Raw genomic sequence first — 17,500 nt, 5'->3', positions numbered from 1 at the left:
CAGGCAGCTGACCAGAAAACTAAAACCCCAAATTAGTAAACTGCTCTTTAGAGCCAAATTGACCACAGCTGCTTACAGATACTGTGCTGGGTTGCTTAAACTTTGAATCAAATCAGACTTTGTAGCAACAGCCTATTTATGGCGGCTGCACTCGCCATGCCCAGTGTCGTCATAGAGAATCTGTGACATTTTATAGAGATAACACTGCCACCTGTTATCCCATCACTCTCTGATAACACTGCCACCAGATTGTCCACGACTGCTTATTTGTCAGGCAAGGCCTGCTTATTTCACAGCTGCCTCTTATATCTAAGGGTTGTTCCACAATCCGCAACCTGTGGACACGCTTGGTAGCAGATGGTGCTGCTCCTGGCAATAAACCCCATACTCCGACACACACACACACACACACACACACACACACACACACACACACACGCACAGACACACACACACACACACACACAGACACACACACACACACACACACACACACACACACACACACACACACAGACACAGACACACACAGACAGACAGACAGACAGACACAAACAAACAAACAGACAAACAAAACAAACAAACAAACAAGCAAAACACAGCAAACAACACTGTAGCCACGCGAGTTACCTGTACTGCAAGGCCCATGCACACATAAATCTCGCGCGACACACAACCCTCGGAAATCCAAGTCACCTAGTACATATCAACACCGAATCCCGTGACTCTTGTCTGCTGACTCATCTGCGTCATTCTCCACTCTCTCTCCACCCAGTTCGTTTCTCTACCGAAATCGCAACGCCATGCCTTCGGAAGGCAAAAAGGCAAACCCAGACGTCGAATGCGGCGACTGACAAAACGAGACGGCGCCTTTTTTCGGCGACAAGAAATCGCGAGTGAATTCCGGCTCTCCATACGAAAGCGACAGCACAGATGGAAAGTCGAAGAAGGGCGGCAAAGGCGGCATGATCATTTCCTTTCTAACGCTTGTGTTTTCAGTGCCAGCGCTCATTGGCGCATGATGTTGGCCCGCGCTGGTCATTGGCCTCTTCTCGGGTACAGTGACTGCGGCGGCGCGTTCGATTGGTCACATTGTGGGGCTCGTTATCACTGCGACGATGCTGCTGCTGTTGATTATCTATATTGTGTACAAGTTGAGGGATCGGCGCGGACCGGATAGGTATGGTCCGTTGATTCTGGTGCTGTTTGCGACCGCTTTCATTATGGGAGAGCCGATGAGGCATATACTGCAGGATCACGGATATTGGCCGAGTTACATGCGGAATGGAATGGTGTGTGTGTGTGTGTGTGTGTGTGTGTGTGTGTGTGTGTGTGTGTGTGTGTGTGTGTGTGTGTGTGTGTGTGTGTGTGTGTGTGTGTCACTGTGTGTGTGTGTGTGTGTCACTGTGTGTGTGTGTGTGTGTGTGTCACTGTGTGTGTGTGTGTGTGTGTGTCACTGTGTGTGTGTGTGTGTGTGTGTGTGTGTGTGTGTGTGTGTGTGTGTGTGTTGCGTAAGTGTGTGTGTTGTGTGCACGTTGTTGTTGTTTTCTGTTTTGGTGTTTTAGAGTTGATTGCGTCAGCTTGTGTGTGTGGCTGTGGCTTCCTGTTGGATTACGTGTTTGTAGTGAAATGTACGTGTTTTAGACTGGAAACGGAAGTGAAAATATTCTGAGATTTTTTTCTTTGTTTTTGTCTTAGTTTGCTTGTCTGTCTGTTTGTCTGTCTGTCTGTCAGTTTGTCTGTATGTCTCTGTCTGTTTGTCTGTCTGTCTGTTTGCCTGTTTGTCTGTCTGTCTGTTTGTCTGTGTGTCTGTCTGTTTCTTATTTCATCTCTGATCTCGTTCTTCAGGGTTCTGCTCAATATCTCTACGGTTGCACTGACGAGTCGGTTCATTGCCTCACACCAGTCGGCATTCTCTTCACAATGGTCTTAACGTACGTTGGATTTCTCTTCCTAGCAGTTGGCGTCATGTGGAACGCAAACATCATCCAACAATGTCGCAAGATACGACAGAAGTGGAGAGAACTGAGATCCTAACTTTTCTCGGTTCGCAATAGACTTTACAATGAATGGTCTGTTTACTAGTTTTTCTGGCTATGTCTTCGTTATGACGTCATCCTGTTAAACCTTGAAGGCAGGAATGACCGATGCTATTGGATGCCATACCAGAGAGCTTTTATTTTCTACTCGAGATTCAAAACAGAGATGTTTTCTGAGAACGATTGTTTTAATGATGATTGTTAGGTAAAGCTTTTGTTGCTAGCAGTCTGACGAAATACAGTTTTTCTCGGTTCCGACCACGTGGTGTGACTAGTGCGCATGCTCGGTATTGACAGGATGTGGAAAGTGGGCGTCTCTCTGCTGGTTGTGGTTTTGTCTTGTTGCAAGGCGAAATCGGATCAGAGTCAGTGTAGTCGTAGAAGCGAAGACGGAAATTGCTTAGACGAGGCACAGAATCGGGTGATCGACAGATATTCAAAAGGTAAGATTTATGTGAGGGTTTAGCGCGCGTTAGCTGGATGGTAGCCTCGAGGTTCCAGAACATTGCGCAATTTATATACAAAATGGTCTAAATTATTTGAATGAGAAACAGTTTTAGTGCGCGAGAACAAACGTTTGTAAATATTAAATTTAGTCTCGCGTAGCCAGACCTTTTTCGCGACGTCATTCTTTGAGCTTCCTGGAACGTGGCGCGGCGGAAAGGGTCTGGCTACGCGAGACTATAAATTGTCTATATAAATAATTATAAAACAAATAATGATATTTAAATTAAATAAATTAATTAATTGTAAATAAAATTAATTATATATAATTTATTATTAATTACTATATGTAAATATTATAAATAACTATAAATAATTAATTGCACAAATAACTGGAGTATGAGTCTATTACTATTTCTGTCTAATTAGTTGGTCGTTGGGAGAAATATTTGACAAAAATTTCGGAAGCTGTGTCGAATTATGAGCCATGCAGCAGCGACAAATGTGGCAGTGGTTGCTATGCATCTGTTATTGAAGACGATTTGAGTGTATGGAAAGATGGAATCAGCAAGGAGACATTTGATGAAGCAGCAGCAAAAGGAGTGCATTACCAGATCATTAAACACAGACTTTACAGACAGAATGACTGCATGTTTCAGTTCAGGTATGTTAGTTTACCATTTATATATAAATATAATTTATTTGCTGTTTACAATTTGTAAATAATTTATTTGTTGTTTACAATTTATAAATAAAGAATTTATTTGTTGTTTATAATATATAAATTTATTTATTTAATTATTTAGTTAGTTATTGTTTGTTTATTTATATATTTATTTATTTTTATATATTTATTTATTTATTTGTTTATTTATTTATTATTTATTTGTTTATTTATTTATTTTATTTATTTATATATTTATTTATATATTTATTTATATATTTATTTATATATTTATTTATATATCTATTTATATATTTATTTATTTATTTTATAAATAAATAATTTATTTGTTGTTTATAATTTATAAATAAACAATTTATTTTGTTATATATAATTTATTTGTTGTTTATAATTTATAAATTTATCTATTTTTTATTTTTTATTTATTATAAATTATAGACAACAAATAAATTATTTGTTTATAAAAATAAATAAATAAATTAATAACAAATAAATAATAAATAAGTAAATATTTTATTTGCTGTTTATAAATAATAATTTATTTGTTGTCTATAATTTATAAATAATTAATTATGAATCTTTTTGAAAAGAATGTTTAGACTCTTTATTCAATATCATTTATTGATTTATTGATTATCCACATTTCAGGTGTTCTGGTATTGAGCATTTCATTGTTCAGCTTCTCGATCGGTTACCAGACATGGAGCTGATCATCAATGTGCAAGATTATCCAAAAGTTTGTTTACTGATTGTCTCATCTTGTCATCAGTGTTTACTAGTTGTTTTTTCAAGGTACCCGTGTGGAGTAAACCGTTGCCTGTCATGTCATTCAGCAAGACTCCTCGTGAGAGAGACATCATGTACCCAGCGTGGACATTCTGGGAAGGAGGGCCGGCTGTGTGGCCGATCTATCCCACAGGATTAGGACGTTGGGATGTGCAAAGAGATCTGATCATGAAGTATTGCAGTTAATGTAACCGTTCCATCATTTCGTACTCAGTATAGTCTCTACTATCTTTGTAGGCAAGCAGTTGTCTGGCCGTGGGAGAAAAAAGAGTCGAAAGGGTTTTTCATCGGATCTCGGTAGAAATGTTGTGTAGCGATTGTCTTGTGATGATTGACTAAGCGTACCTATCCCACTCCTGTCACCATGCACTGTGGTGACTTACTAAGCGTACACATCCTACTCCTGTCACCACTGTGATGACTTATTAAGCGCACCCATCCTACTCCTGTCACCACTGTGATGCATACCCATCCCACTCCTGTCACCATTGTGATGACTTACTAAGCATACCCATCCCATTCCTGTCACCACTGTGATGACTTATTAAGCATACCCATCCTACTCCTGTCACCACTGTGATGACTTACTAAGCGTACACTTCGGTAACACAACACAAGATTGACTCTGAATTTGGAAAGACCAACTTATATACATACTATGCGCATGCGCAACACTACTCATGACAGTTTCTAGGAAATTAATATTTATAAGTATTTGTTAATATTTCATAATTAATTAATCAATATTTTATAATAAATATTTATGTGCAGGACGAGTGCTGACCGCGATCCTCTTATTCTCTTGTCACGACAACAGCCGGACCTAGTGAATGCATCGTACACGAAGAACCAGGCATGGAAGTCTGATGCTGTATGATCACTTTTGTGACTGCTACTGTGTGTATGTGTGTGTGTGTGTGTGTGTGTGTGTGTGTGCGTGCGTGCGTGTGTGCGTGCGTGAGTGTGTGCGTGCGTGAGTGTGTGCATGTGTGTGCAATCATGTCACTCACCATAGGACACACTCGGTGCCCCACCAAGTAAAGAAGTAAAGCTCGAAGATCATTGCAATTTCAAGTACTGTTTACATGACAATCGTCTGTATCATCCGTGTCATGCGTGGTCTCTTGTTGTCAGATATCTTTTCAATTTTCGTGGTGTCGCTGCAAGCTTTCGGTTCAAGCATTTGTTTCTTTGCAAGTCGTTGGTGCTGCATGTCGGTGACGAGTGGATCGAGTTCTTCTACCCTGAACTGAAGCCGTGGGTTCATTACATCCCCATCAGTGTTGGGCTGGGAGAAGCAAGGTCAGTGCATGCAACATATCAGTGATGAAGTTGATGAAAGTGTAGATTGATGTAAGCCAAGACTTGGCAGACATCAATGCTACTGAATTTATTTATTATTTGTAAATTAATGATTAAACATATTGCTTATAAATAATTATATATTGTTTATATAAACAGTAAATAATATATAATTATTATTAGCATGCATAATTAATTTGTTATTTATAAGCAATGTGTTTAATATTTAATTAATTATTTATAAACATTTTACAAATATTTATAAAGTAAATATAAATTATTTTATTATTTATAGGCATTTGTTTAATAATTAATTTATTATTTACAATTATTATAAACATATATTAATTAATTAATTATTTATAAACATTTTAAAAATATTTATAAAGTGAATATAAATTATTTTATTATTTATAGGCATTTTTTAATAATTAATTTATTATTTACAATTATTATAAACATATATTAATTAATTATTTATAAACAATATATGAATATTTTTATAACCATGTATAAATTAATTTATTATCTATAGTATTATTTATAGAAAAATTAATATATTTATTACTTATGGATAATGCATTAATTAATTAATTAATATTTTGTCAACTGTGATGGAACGTTTGATATGCATGTTTGTAGAGAGCTGCTCGAGTTTGCTCATGAAAATGATGAAGTTGTGAAACAAATTGCAGAGAGGTAAACACATTCATAATTTCTATTTAATTAATACATAAATGTATGCAGAATTTGGTTGCTAGGGGTTACGACTTTGTTGTCAATCATCTGACGTTGAAGGAAATTTCTTGTTATTGGAAGATTCTACTGAAAAAGATCGCACGTCTACAGCAGTGGAAACCCACGAGAAATCCAGCGTTCAAAGAAATTGCATTGAAAGATTGATTATTAGCGATTAGTTTACGAGCACGTGGTGATGCACGTGTACTTGCAGTAGGATTTCACGTGAATACTTAATGTCCCGTATATCAGATTATTGATTGAGCGCCATGTCAGCGAATATTCAAAGAAAGGGTTCGTTTGCTCGAAAAACGGTATGAGGAGAATGACAGCGTAATAATATGTATGTTTACAATCAGTTGCAGCCAAGCGGTCAAAGAACAAGCGCAGCAAGGCGAAACCGCGTTTTAGAATGGAAGAGGAAGGGGAGGAGAAGGGGAAACGAAGGTAAAATGGATTAGTTCATATAAAAAATGGATGTGTGTATATGTATTGTTCGTTATAGTTCTCCTGAGAGAGACGAAGAATACGATTCGACTGAAGACGAACAGGAGGATCCGGGAGATTACTGTAAAGGTCGGTCTTGTTGAATGAAGTCACGAATTCCGATTGTCAGTCAGTGTGGTTACCGCCTTTTGACTGACTAGCGACGGTGCAATTCAGTCATAGAGCGTGTGACTGGACATAAAGCGGAAATTTCAGTCACTTGCTGGAATTTCAGTCAAAGACTCAACTTTCTGTAGTAACTCAGTAGTAGTAAAGTGTTGTAAACAAGATATTTTATGATATCCGTTAGAAATTTTTGTACCAAATTTTAAGACATTGATTGTTAAAAATTGAGGATTCCGAGTAAAGTTTGCATTGTGTGTTGTGCTAGGTGGCTATCATCCTGTTCAAATTGGTGATTTGTACAATGACAGATACACGGTGATCAGGAAGCTAGGATGGGGTCACTTCTCAACAGTTTGGTTATGTTGGGATCTCAGGTTTACCCGGTTGCTATGATGACATAATTAATTAGTAGAATAATGTTTATTGTGTAGAGCAAAGAGATATGGGGCATTGAAAGTTGTCAAGAGTGCGTCCCATTACACGGAGACTGCGTTGGATGAAGTAAAACTTCTGACTAAAGTGAGATCTTTGGCGTAAATTTGATTGTTAGATGCTTACCGGGCTGTTGATGTTGTTCATTCGTAGGTACGGGAATGCGATGAGAACGCAACGGGTCGAAAGTATGTATTACAGCTGTTTGATACATTTCGGATACACGGCATTCATGGAACACGTAAGAACCATTGGATGTATTTCGTTTTCCTGTCTTTTTGAAAGAATCGGAGAGTCATGATATCATCTCTTGTCATTTTTGTTACTGTTTCTCTGAGAGTGACAAAAAAACGTTTTAAAGTAATAAGATCCACAGGCTACTATTTCTAGATATCCATGGGTTACTATTTTTAAACTAATAAGATCTACGGGTCACTATAGTTTGAAAATATAGTGACCCGTGGATCTTATTAGTTTGAAAATATAGTGACCCGTGGATCTTATTATTTTGAAAATATGGTGACCCGTGGATCTTATTAGTTTGAAAATATCAAACTAATAAGATTCACGGGCTACTATTCAAGAACATACGTTATGATATCCACCATTCCTCAATGTTACACAGCAAAGACCTTATACCCTATAGACAGCAATGGTTGTATTACATCACAGGCAGTACAGAGAGCGTACGTAGAGTTGCTTCTAGTTTGTTGTTGTATTAGATGTTGCGATGTTGTCCGAAGTATTGGGGCATAATCTCTTGAAGATGATTGTTCGATCAGACTACAAGGGTATTCCACAAGTTGCTGTCAAACGGATCATCAGACAGGTAGGTGGTTGTGTGGAGTTTTAAGTGATGGAGCAGTGTTGATGTGTTTGTTGCTTTAGGTGCTGCTGGGACTTAGTTATCTACACGAGAAATGCCATATTATTCACACGGACATAAAGCCTGAAAATATTCTTGTTTGCTTGAGTGAGTCTTCTATTAGGAGATTGGCATGTGAATCGGTAGCAACGAAATCTGCTGGTAAGTTGGTCTGTCTACTTGCTTACTTACTGATTGCTGTTTTGCTGATTAGTTTTTGTTTGTGGATGGGTTTGTATTTGTTTGTTTGTTTGTTACTTCTGTTTGTCTGTCTGTCTGTCTTTTGTTTGTCTGTCTGTCTGTCTGTCTGTCTGTCTGTTTGTTTGTTTATTTGTCTGTTTGTCTGTTTGTTTGTTTATTTGTCCGTCTGGTTATTTGTCTGTTTGTTTGTGTGTCTGTCTGTTTGTCTGTCTGTTTGTCTGTCTGTTTGTCTGTCTGTCTGTTTGTCTGTCTGTCTGTTTGTCTGTCTGTCTGCTTGTTTGTTTGTCTGTCTGTCTGTTTGTTTGCTTGTTTGTCTGTGTCTGTTTTTATGTCTGTCTGTCTGTTTGTTTTTTGTCTGTCTGTCTGTTTGTCTGTCTGTTTGTTTATTTATTTGTCTGTTTGTCTGTCTGTCTGTCTGTCTGTTTTTGTCTTTTTGTTTGTTTACAATGACATTACTGTTTGTTGTTGTAGTTGGCAATGTTCCATCACATTTGCGACATCGTCTCTCATCAGCAAGCAGCGTTGGCAGCAGCAGCAAGATAAGTAAGAACAAGAAGAAAAAACTAAAAAAGAAACAGAAACAACAACAGCAACAACAACAACAACAACAACAAACAATCGAGCACATGATTGACACAAGAGGCATACACAATAGTGACAAGTTGAATGTTGATGCTGAAGATAGGAGTGACGTGAGCATGGAGGTGGAAGAGACGTCAATTGGTAAACATCTGACAGAACCTGAAGAGCCACAACAAGGTGAGCAAAACACTCGACTAACGATAACACAAGCAGCAGCTGCACAAATTGCAGAGACAAGCTTGAAGTGTATGCAACCATTAGACTATAGTATACGATGTTGCTGTTTATGTGGTAAACATAGTGAGCTGATGAAACTGTTGGACTCTGCTCTCGATTTGTTGTATGACAGAAGTGTATTGACTTGATTATTTTGTTGTACTGCCTTGTCTCTCTGTTTCTGTCTCTTATACGAATTGAATGAAACAATTGTGGTCTAGTCTGGCTGGGCTGGTTGTATTGTGATCTTTGAATATGTTATGTTCATTCGTTTGTTTGTATGGTTTGTTGGTTGATATGTTTATTTGTATGTTTGTATGTTCATTTGTTTGTTTGTTTGTATGTTTGTATGTTCATTGGTTTGTTTGTATGTTTATTTGTTTGTTTGTGTGTTTATTTGTTTGTTTGTATATTTGTTTGTTTGTTTGTTTGTATGTTTGTTTGTTGGTATGTTTGTTTGTATGTTTGTTTGTATGTTTGTTTGTTCATATGTTTGTATGTTCATTTGTTTGTATGTTTGTATGTTTGTATGTTTGCTTGTTCATTGGTTCATATTTTTATTTGTTTGTTTGTTTGTATGTTTGTATGTTTGTTCTTTCATTCATTCGTTTGTTTGTTTGTTTGTTCTGTTCAGTTCATTTGTTTAGTTATGCCAGTGTTATACCACCGTATGGTTAACTAACTTTGCAGCCAATGAGTGCCCATGACCTTGATTGCTTCAACGACAATCAACTGACCTAAACAATCGATGAGACTCGCATTTGTTGAGTCTATTACTTGTTGATACGTTGTGTCAACTTGTTGTGCTAAAATATCCTGTCAAGTGACTTAACTGTTGTGACTTATCGTTTACATTAGGCATTGCTGCTGTGTCTGCTGTATGTATTGATCCTGCAACTGACTGTTTGTCTCCTCTGTGGGATCCTATACGATACCCAATCAACGTGAAGATAGCAGATTTAGGGAACGCTTGTTGGGTGGTGAGAACTTGATTGTTTGCTTGGTGTCGACGTGTGTGCTGGATTGCGTCGTTGTTGTTCAGGATCATCATTTCACTGAGGACATCCAGACTCGTCAGTATCGTTCACCGGAAGTTTTGTTGGGCGCTGGATATGGTACACCAGCTGATGTGTGGAGCGTGGCTTGCATGGTTGGTGATCTTATGATAGCAATTATGTGTGTGTGTGTGTGTGTGTGTGTGTGTGTGTGTGTGTGTGTGTGTGTGTGTGTGTGTGTGTGTGTGTGTGTGTGTGTGTGTGTGTGTGTGTGTGTGAGTGTGCATTGTGTGTGTGTGTGAGTGTGTGTCTGTGTGTGTGAGTGCATGTGTGCATGCGTGTGTGTGTGTGTGTGTGTGTGTGTGTGTGTGTGTGTGTGTGTGTGTGTCTGTGTGAGTGTGTCTGTGTGTGTGAGTGCATGTGTGTCTGTGTGTGTGTGTCTGTGTGTGTGTGTGTGTGTGTCTGTGTGTGTGTGTGTGTGTGTGTGTGTGTGTGTGTGTGTGTGTGTGTGTGTGTGTGTGTGTGTGTGTGTGTGTGTGTGTGTGTTGGTACTTGGTACTGTGTGACTTTTTAGGCATTTGAATTGGCGACCGGGGATTATTTGTTTGAGCCTCATTCCGGACAGTATTACTCCAGAGATGAAGGTCATTCTCATTACAAGATTGTCACACCTATTTCTATTGATTAATTTTCTAATTTACATTCAGATCATTTAGCTCATGTCATTGAGCTTCTAGGTAATATTCCAAAGTCAATAGCCCTGAGTGGTAAATATTCGAGAGAATTTTTTGATCGAAAAGGTAAGACATATGTTGTGATGGAAACTACAAACGATTATTGACAGACAGACAGACAGACAGACAGACAGACGGAGACGGACAGACAGACAGACAGACAGAGATGGACAGACAGATAGACGGACAGACAGATAGACGGACAGACATAGACACAGACAGACAGACAGACACAGACAGATAGACGGACAGACATACATACAGACAGACACAGACAGACAGACGATAGACGGACAGATAGACAGACAGACGGACAGACACAGACAGATAGACATACAGACATACAGACACAGACAGATAGATGGACAGACAGATAGATAGACGGATAGACATAGACACAGACAGATAGACATACAGACGGACAGATAGACAGACAGACAGACATACATACATACATACATACAGACAGACAGATAGATCATGAATGTCTTCTACTCACCAACGTCTTCGCAGGCGAACTACGACACATTAAAGATCTGAAATTCTGGTCAGTTGTGACGTACATACAAGGTTACGATCTGTCTTTTTGATTTCAAATCTCGTTTTGTAGGTCTCTTCAACGAGTTCTTGTTGAGAAATACGAATGGAGTGAAGACGCCGCCGACGCGTTTGCCAACTGTTTTCTACCAATGCTTGACTGCTCGCCATTGAAACGATCGTCAGCAAGAGGAGCAGTGAAGCATCAGTGGCTTACTGACAGCATCTCTATTCCAGATGAGTCTGAAGAGTAGAGGGATGTGTAGCTAGGTAATACAGACAGGCAGAGACCAATTTTTATGACTGAGTTTGACATGAACATACGAATGTTATGTTTAGCGATTGATTTGAATATACGACGTAATTGTAACTGAATGAGTAAGATTGGGTCGTCGTAGTTAAGACGTGTTAGTGTGTGTTATGAGGGAAACGTAGTGTAGACGTCTTGTTTGACTTTGTTAGGAAATTTGGGAAAGAAGAGGATCAGTATATACAGTCAGACCTTGTTATTCCAACGATGATTCATGCCAGTGTATGTAGTCACTGATAGTGTGACAGTCTGGTTAGTCTAATGGATACCTGGCAGACAAGTGTGGTTGGAATAACGAGGTTTGACTGTGTGTGTGTGTGTGTGTGTGTGTGTGTGTGTGTGTGTGTGTGTGTGTGTGTGTGTGTGTGTGTGCGCGCTATGTGTGTGTGTGTGTGTGTGTGTGTGTGTGTGTGTGTGTGTGTGTGTGTGTGTGTGTGCTATGTGTGTGTGTGTGTGTGTGTGTGTGTGTGTGTGTGTGTGTGTGTGTGTGTGTGTGTGCTGTGTGTGTGTGTGTGCTGTGTGTGTGTGTGTGTGTGTGTGTGTGTGTGTGTGTGTGTGTGTGTGTGTGTGTGTGCTATGTGTGTGTGTGTATGTGTGTGTGTGTGTGTGTGTGTGTGTGTGTGTGTGTGCTGTGTGTGTGTGTGTGTGTGTGTGTGTGTGTGTGTGTGTGTGTGTGTGTGTGTGTGTGTGTCTGTGTCTGTGTGCATGTGTGGTGTGTGTGTCTGTGTGCATGTGTGTGTGTGTGTGTGTGTGTGTGTGTGTGTGTGTGTGTGTGTCTGTGTGTCTGTGTGTCTGTGTGTCACGGTGTGTGTGTGTCACGGTGTGTGTGTGGTGTGTTTGCGTGTGTCTGTGTGTGTCTTTGCGGGCGTGGGTGTGTCTGTGTGTGGGTGTGTGTGTGTGTGTTCAAATTTTGTTGATTCTTGTGTGTTGTGGTAGGCAGTCGTGTGTTAAAATTGAAACACACAATTAGTTGGGAACGGGAGAGCTCAGAAGCAAATGTAATCGTACATTTGTGTCTGATCTCCCCGATTATGGTTCAGTATGATAGGATTCTATCAATTTTTTCAGAACCAGGAACTTGCTTGTTCCGATGAAATTTAGAATTTTTATGGATGCCGATTGTACTACCAATGTGAATGACGTAGAGGTGATTGATTCTATTCGTGTGATCATGCAGCACATTTGGACACCCAGTTGATGTCGTGGACTAAACACCTAATACACACATCTTATGTCCTTCACATAATGCTCAGTGACTCCCATAAACTACTGAAATAGAGTTAAAAAATAAAATGCTAGCACAACATGCTGTTGGTACTAAATATGATTTGAATAGTTGCATTAGACGTTGACGACAGACAGTGAACCCTCGCTTTTCTCGTGACTACAATATAATCTAAAATGTGCCCGAATGGACTTCACATGTAATCTCTGTTTTTAATCCTAAAATTGGAACGTCCAGACTGCAGTTGAGGTCGAATGTCCTTCGTTAGTTGCGCTTACTCGTTGTCATTGCTGTCGCCTTCTTTTGAATTTGCATCCGAATCCTCGTCGTCTGCATCCGATTGATGGCTAACTGATTCTTTTTCGTGTGAGTCTTTGCTTGGTTTGGATGACGCGGTTGCTTTAGTTGCTCCTTTCGGTGCCCTCCCGAATGGCCTTTGATTGGCTTTCGATTTTTGTTTACTTCCAATAGCAGCAGCATGGCCGTTGATTGTAAGCATTCTCGTTGATTTATTGAGTGAAGGCACCAGGCCGCCTGTGAAGACTCCACTGGTGATGCCTAATTGTTTCTGTACCAGTAAGGCATCTTGGTACTGCTGGCGCCGCTGCCACTCGTCAGCCACTTGGTCAATATACTTGATGGCTCTTGATATTCTGTGTCAAACAGCAGCATGTGTGCTCGTTCTTTCTTTCGATAACAAACTGACTTACCTGGCTGATGGGTAGGGGTAGGTATGGTGGGTGCGGATTTGGACTCCCGGTCGTCCCGTTTTGACTGTCCCTTTGTCTTTGGATGGCAACTTGTCGGAATTTGGTGCAAGTTGAGATTCATTCTCGGGCGTAGATCTGTTTTCAGGTGCTGAGCTGTGATCAGTCTTAGTCTTGGTCTTAGTCTTAGTCTTAGTCTTAGTCTTAGAACTGTTGCCAGTCATGCAGCTTTTCCCAGGCCTGTAACTCATCCTGTTGCCAGCTTGTGACGGGTGGCAAATGAGCAACGTAATACGAGTTAGCAGTTGAAGTTTGTTCTGTGTGAGCGACCTTCAGGCGCCCTTGCTGGCCCCCACACTTTCTGATTATAAGCACAATAGAGTGGACGTAAGAGCGATTTCGATTGTAAACTGGTGACGTTAGATGACGAGCATTGATCGCCACCAGTTGGTCTGTCCCCCGTCTTCTCTAGCAATGTGTCAAGACCGAAAGATGCCAAACAGCAAGTGTCGTTGACTGGCATAGGAAAGAGGAAAAGAGAACACAAATGGTTGCCCAGTAATTCACACAAACGGTTGCCCAGTAATTCACACAAAAGAGCAATTGTGTCAACATGATACGACCCAACATCGAAACAGCTCTAGAGATCTCTCTCTCTCTGAGTGATGAAAGTCTGATAGGTCACATGACCAGCCTCCAGCAAGATTTCTTGCACTATAACTGCACTAGAACACTTTTTGTTGTTGAAAACGGGGACAAAGTTGCTATCAGATGAGAATGTTTTGCTTTCCAACACAAGTGTGAGACAGTTATGAGAAAGATAAGGAGGTATGAGGGAATGAGATGAGTAACGATGAGAATCTTTGAAATATGATATTGTGACTGGATAGATAACAAGCGTGGGCGTGTCAGTTTTCATCTCAACCTCATCTTCATACCTCTTGCTGCTTGTTGTAGTGCAATCATGCCGTTGCCTCTGACAGTATGACTCATGCCATATACCCATTCCTTCCTCACCACTTCCGGATATCCCATTGGTACCAAGTCCCACAGTGTAGTGTGTACATGTATACATGTACATGCAGTGAGTTGGACAACCATTGACACTCTTGATTGTTACATAACACTTTTGGGATGAGAAATACTTGTATATAAACTCAAGCAAATCGGATTCATAGTACATAATTAATTAATTAAACAATATGTAAAAGCAAGGACTTTCATCCAACCCAATACGAGCTCGGTATCTATATACACATCAATTAACTAAAATCATAAAATCTCTAATAGTCATCTCTGTCCTTCGACTTCCCACTCAAGACTTCGATTTGTCGTCGTTTTTGGACTCTCATAACCATGTGAAGGCCCCAGATTTTCCCAGGTTAGTATCGACATATCGACCTCGTTCAGTCGTTCCTCTGCCCACACGCAGCCAGCATTGTACATCCAGAAGTGACCATTGTTGAGAGCAGTGAGACATGGCTTGCACGGCAGTGTCACGTGATAACCAACCACATTACCACTAAGCACACGATTCACATCAGAACAACAAACGTTGGTAATTGATATCATAATCAAATGTAATAATAGATTACACAAAATGTTGGTAATCAGTGTGATGATGAATTACACAAGCAAGTCACACGGCAGGAATTTATATAAAAATACATATCCTTTATCATTAAATGTAAATGTAATTTTCTAGCTCTCAACTTCAAACAGTTGACACACACACACACACACACACACACACACACACACACACACACACACACACACAAATACAGTTACGCGCGCGGGTGTGCCCGCCCCGCGTACTACAACCGCACCCACGCAAATCCACACGCACGCACGGACACTCAGACAACACAGTCCCCGCATCTTACCATCCCATACATGCGATATTCCTAATACAACAAGCGCAGTTCTTCGTCGGGTAGTCGTCGCCAACAAGCTGCACGCCCCTACACACACAAAACACAAAACTCAAACAAACTCTCGACACGCCACTACAGCCAGACGCACACAACTCACCTTGCCGGTGGAATATCAGTCGAATAGAGCTCGACAGAGCTGTCTGCGAGCAAAATCGCTCTCATTCCACGCATACACACGGTCTCATCGCAGTGTTCGCAGTACAGATTGTAGACGGGTCTGGATAAAAACGCGACGGGCATCGTACAGATGTCGTCGCTCATCGAGGAGACGAAGGCAAGCGGCAACAAAAGCGTATGGTGAGGCGACACGCCTACGCTAACCGAGTATTGGTCGGTTTGAAAGGTTGCTATGCGAAGGGTATGGTTGTAAGGCGTGGCTAGAAAAATAATTGGCTACGCACGCGCACTTTGGTTTAATTAATATTCATGTCAAACTCCCGGATTTATATCCGGGAGTTAATAAATTAGGATTCTAACGCGCTTTAGAGCAAAAACCTCTCACCGACAGAGAAATGGCGTTTCTGGATGATCCGGCCATGATTATTGCTCATATAAGACATTCTTGTGTTACTGGAGATGAGACAGGTGCTTGTACTTATCGATCGTTTATTTATTGACAGGAAATAGAATTTTTTGTTTACTGTTGTTGTTTGTTTAGGTTTGTGTGAAATGGTTATTGTAGATGAGGAGAAGAATGAGGAGCAGACGTTCTATCAAGGACGGAAACGAAGTGTAACGGGAGATTTGATTGACAGGTTGGAATGGGCAAGCTGTTTGATATCAAATTTAGTGATATGTCTTTGTTTATCTGTTTGTTTGTATGTCTTTTGTTGCTTTGTCTGTCTGTCTATGTGTTTGTCTGTTTACCTGTTTGTGTTTGTTTTGTTTGTCTGTCTGTTTGTCTGTCTGTGTCTGTCTATTTATTTGTTTTTTTGTCTTCTGTTTGTCTGTCTGTTTGTCTGTCTATCTGTTTGTCAAATTTTGATATATTTTTAGACATCAAAGCTAATACAAGTAAAACTAAAGTAACAGCTAATGAACAACAAGCATCTTTCTAGCCAACACCTAGGCATTGCAACACTGAAGTTGTACTGACAAACGTCTTCTCCAACGTGTCTTAAAATCTGAGGAATTGTTTCTTCCTTCTTCATCTCTATATAGATTGGAAATTTTATTGAGGAACGTTGATGCTTCTTCTCCCCACCCACCAAAGTGCTCAAAAACTAGTGGAATAAGGGTAGGAGGGTGCCCTCCAGGCAACTGCTCTTTAGAATATTTGTTATGTTTGATGTCTTCTCTCCATGCTGCAGCTTCATCCATAGTTGCTGCACTTCGCAGAATGTCCTGGCTCCAGGGGTGAGTAAGGGCCACATCAAGCTCAACATTTCCCCCACATGTTGAGTCAAACATAACAATGTCTGCTCTATTGTTGGATGTTGTATATCTATCTTTTGGTTTGATTTGATGTTGGCATTGTAGACTGCTCAGGCATTTGGACCAGCACAAAACAACAGAATTGTGAGACCAAACTGGGCCTCCACCCATTTTGCATGTTAGTAAATGGTACCCTTCAACATCTAGTGACTTTCCGCATTCACGTTTAGTGGCCCAAGGTGGTAAAGACAAAGGTAGACCCAATCTGAGAGAATCCGCCAAGACAAAATTGCCAGATGAAAGTGCAAACTTCTCTGAAGATGAAATGGAATCTAACCATGCTCCTGCTCCTTTACCTCTAATTGAACGCAATCGTGCTGCATCTCGGTTAGAATCAGTTTCAATCAACTGATCTGCTTTTGATTATACATATTCTGTTGTTAGACGATGTTGCAACTTTTTTGTGTTAAGCAACAAATCCGACAACTTGGAATGTCTGTCTGTCTGTCTGTCTGTTTGTCTGTCTGTTTGTCTGTCTGTTTGTCTGTCTGTTTGTCTGTCTGTTTGTCTGTCTATTTGTTTGTCTGTCTGTCTGTTTTTCTGTCTGTCTGTCTGTTTTTCTGTCTGTCTATTTGTCTGTCTGCGTTGAAGTCAATTTAATTCTAATTGGTGAGCCTCTTTTTTGTCATGTCTATTGAGGTTGATATATAGTATATTTATTACAGGCCAATTAATTAAGTTATAGCGACAAGAAATTGTTGCATAAGTTGTCGAAAGCA

At 40.0% G+C, this 17,500-nt stretch overlaps 5 protein-coding genes across 6 annotated transcripts in view; 3 read left to right on the top strand and 2 right to left on the bottom strand.

Annotated features, from left to right (window-relative positions):
- The first annotated feature begins 704 nt into the window (after positions 1 to 704).
- LOC134197775 (protein O-glucosyltransferase 1-like) lies at positions 705 to 6,192 on the top strand. Of its 2 annotated transcripts, none has more exons than XM_062667125.1 (11): positions 705 to 1,292; positions 1,849 to 2,482; positions 2,913 to 3,147; positions 3,817 to 3,904; positions 3,961 to 4,127; positions 4,192 to 4,251; positions 4,726 to 4,825; positions 4,970 to 5,028; positions 5,089 to 5,256; positions 5,899 to 5,955; positions 6,004 to 6,192. In XM_062667125.1, exons 2-11 carry the CDS (start codon positions 2,320 to 2,322, stop codon positions 6,044 to 6,046), a joined length of 1,140 nt encoding a protein of 379 aa, XP_062523109.1. In that variant the 5' UTR covers positions 705 to 1,292; positions 1,849 to 2,319; the 3' UTR covers positions 6,047 to 6,192. The 2 variants fall into 2 exon arrangements, with proteins under 2 accessions (XP_062523109.1, XP_062523108.1); XM_062667124.1 differs by having other exon boundaries at positions 6,018 to 6,159.
- Positions 6,193 to 6,234: 42 nt separating this feature from the next.
- Positions 6,235 to 11,543, top strand: LOC134197773 (SRSF protein kinase 2-like). The gene is made up of 15 exons (XM_062667123.1): positions 6,235 to 6,288; positions 6,354 to 6,441; positions 6,500 to 6,570; positions 6,872 to 6,980; positions 7,038 to 7,125; positions 7,192 to 7,279; positions 7,761 to 7,867; positions 7,927 to 8,065; positions 8,576 to 8,863; positions 9,761 to 9,882; positions 9,945 to 10,052; positions 10,472 to 10,541; positions 10,605 to 10,697; positions 11,145 to 11,178; positions 11,242 to 11,543. The coding sequence occupies exons 1-15, from the start codon at positions 6,264 to 6,266 to the stop codon at positions 11,420 to 11,422; spliced, it is 1,611 nt and encodes a 536-aa protein (XP_062523107.1). The 5' UTR covers positions 6,235 to 6,263; the 3' UTR covers positions 11,423 to 11,543.
- Positions 11,544 to 12,697: 1,154 nt separating this feature from the next.
- LOC134197465 (uncharacterized) lies at positions 12,698 to 14,259 on the bottom strand. The gene is made up of 2 exons (XM_062666794.1): positions 13,414 to 14,259; positions 12,698 to 13,356 (listed from the first exon to the last, which is right to left on the bottom strand). Exons 1-2 carry the CDS (start codon positions 13,659 to 13,661, stop codon positions 12,978 to 12,980), a joined length of 627 nt encoding a protein of 208 aa, XP_062522778.1. The 5' UTR covers positions 13,662 to 14,259; the 3' UTR covers positions 12,698 to 12,977.
- A 260-nt stretch (positions 14,260 to 14,519) lies between these two features.
- LOC134197360 (protein FAM72A-like) lies at positions 14,520 to 15,670 on the bottom strand. The gene is made up of 3 exons (XM_062666664.1): positions 15,445 to 15,670; positions 15,297 to 15,374; positions 14,520 to 14,932 (listed from the first exon to the last, which is right to left on the bottom strand). The coding sequence occupies exons 1-3, from the start codon at positions 15,606 to 15,608 to the stop codon at positions 14,701 to 14,703; spliced, it is 474 nt and encodes a 157-aa protein (XP_062522648.1). The 5' UTR covers positions 15,609 to 15,670; the 3' UTR covers positions 14,520 to 14,700.
- Positions 15,671 to 15,840: 170 nt separating this feature from the next.
- LOC134197642 (target of rapamycin complex 2 subunit MAPKAP1-like) overlaps positions 15,841 to 17,500 on the top strand; it is a 4,630-nt gene continuing 2,970 nt past the window's right edge. The window contains exons 1-2 of the mRNA XM_062666988.1: positions 15,841 to 15,932; positions 16,006 to 16,102. Coding sequence (XP_062522972.1) covers positions 15,860 to 15,932; positions 16,006 to 16,102 — 170 coding nt within the window. The 5' untranslated portion in view covers positions 15,841 to 15,859. The remainder of the gene's footprint in view (positions 15,933 to 16,005; positions 16,103 to 17,500) is intronic.

The sequence above is a fragment of the Corticium candelabrum genome, chromosome 22, assembly GCF_963422355.1.
Source record: "Corticium candelabrum chromosome 22, ooCorCand1.1, whole genome shotgun sequence".
Classification (NCBI taxonomy): domain Eukaryota; kingdom Metazoa; phylum Porifera; class Homoscleromorpha; order Homosclerophorida; family Plakinidae; genus Corticium; species Corticium candelabrum.
This window is presented reverse-complemented; position numbering and strand designations above follow the sequence as displayed.

Excerpts from the sequence above, each read along its gene's own strand:
- LOC134197775 (XM_062667124.1), top strand. The coding sequence starts at position 2,320 with ATGCTCGGTATTGACAGGATGTGGAAAGTGGGCGTCTCTCTGCTGGTT. Across the intron at positions 2,483-2,912 it reads GATCGACAGATATTCAAAAG|TTGGTCGTTGGGAGAAATAT; the intron begins GTAAGATTTATG and ends CTGTCTAATTAG. Across the intron at positions 3,148-3,816 it reads GACTGCATGTTTCAGTTCAG|GTGTTCTGGTATTGAGCATT; the intron begins GTATGTTAGTTT and ends TCCACATTTCAG.
- LOC134197773 (XM_062667123.1), top strand. The coding sequence starts at position 6,264 with ATGTCAGCGAATATTCAAAGAAAGG. Across the intron at positions 7,126-7,191 it reads AAGTAAAACTTCTGACTAAA|GTACGGGAATGCGATGAGAA; the intron begins GTGAGATCTTTG and ends GTTCATTCGTAG. Across the intron at positions 10,542-10,604 it reads GTATTACTCCAGAGATGAAG|ATCATTTAGCTCATGTCATT; the intron begins GTCATTCTCATT and ends ATTTACATTCAG.
- LOC134197360 (XM_062666664.1), bottom strand. The coding sequence starts at position 15,608 with ATGAGCGACGACATCTGTACGATGCCCGTCGCGTTTTTATCCAGACCC. Across the intron at positions 15,375-15,444 it reads ACTGATATTCCACCGGCAAG|GGGCGTGCAGCTTGTTGGCG; the intron begins GTGAGTTGTGTG and ends TTGTGTGTGTAG. Across the intron at positions 14,933-15,296 it reads AATATCGCATGTATGGGATG|TGGTAATGTGGTTGGTTATC; the intron begins GTAAGATGCGGG and ends TCGTGTGCTTAG.
- LOC134197465 (XM_062666794.1), bottom strand. The coding sequence starts at position 13,661 with ATGAGTTACAGGCCTGGGAAAAGCTGCATGACTGGCAACAGTTCTAAG. Across the intron at positions 13,357-13,413 it reads TACCCCTACCCATCAGCCAG|AATATCAAGAGCCATCAAGT; the intron begins GTAAGTCAGTTT and ends TGTTTGACACAG.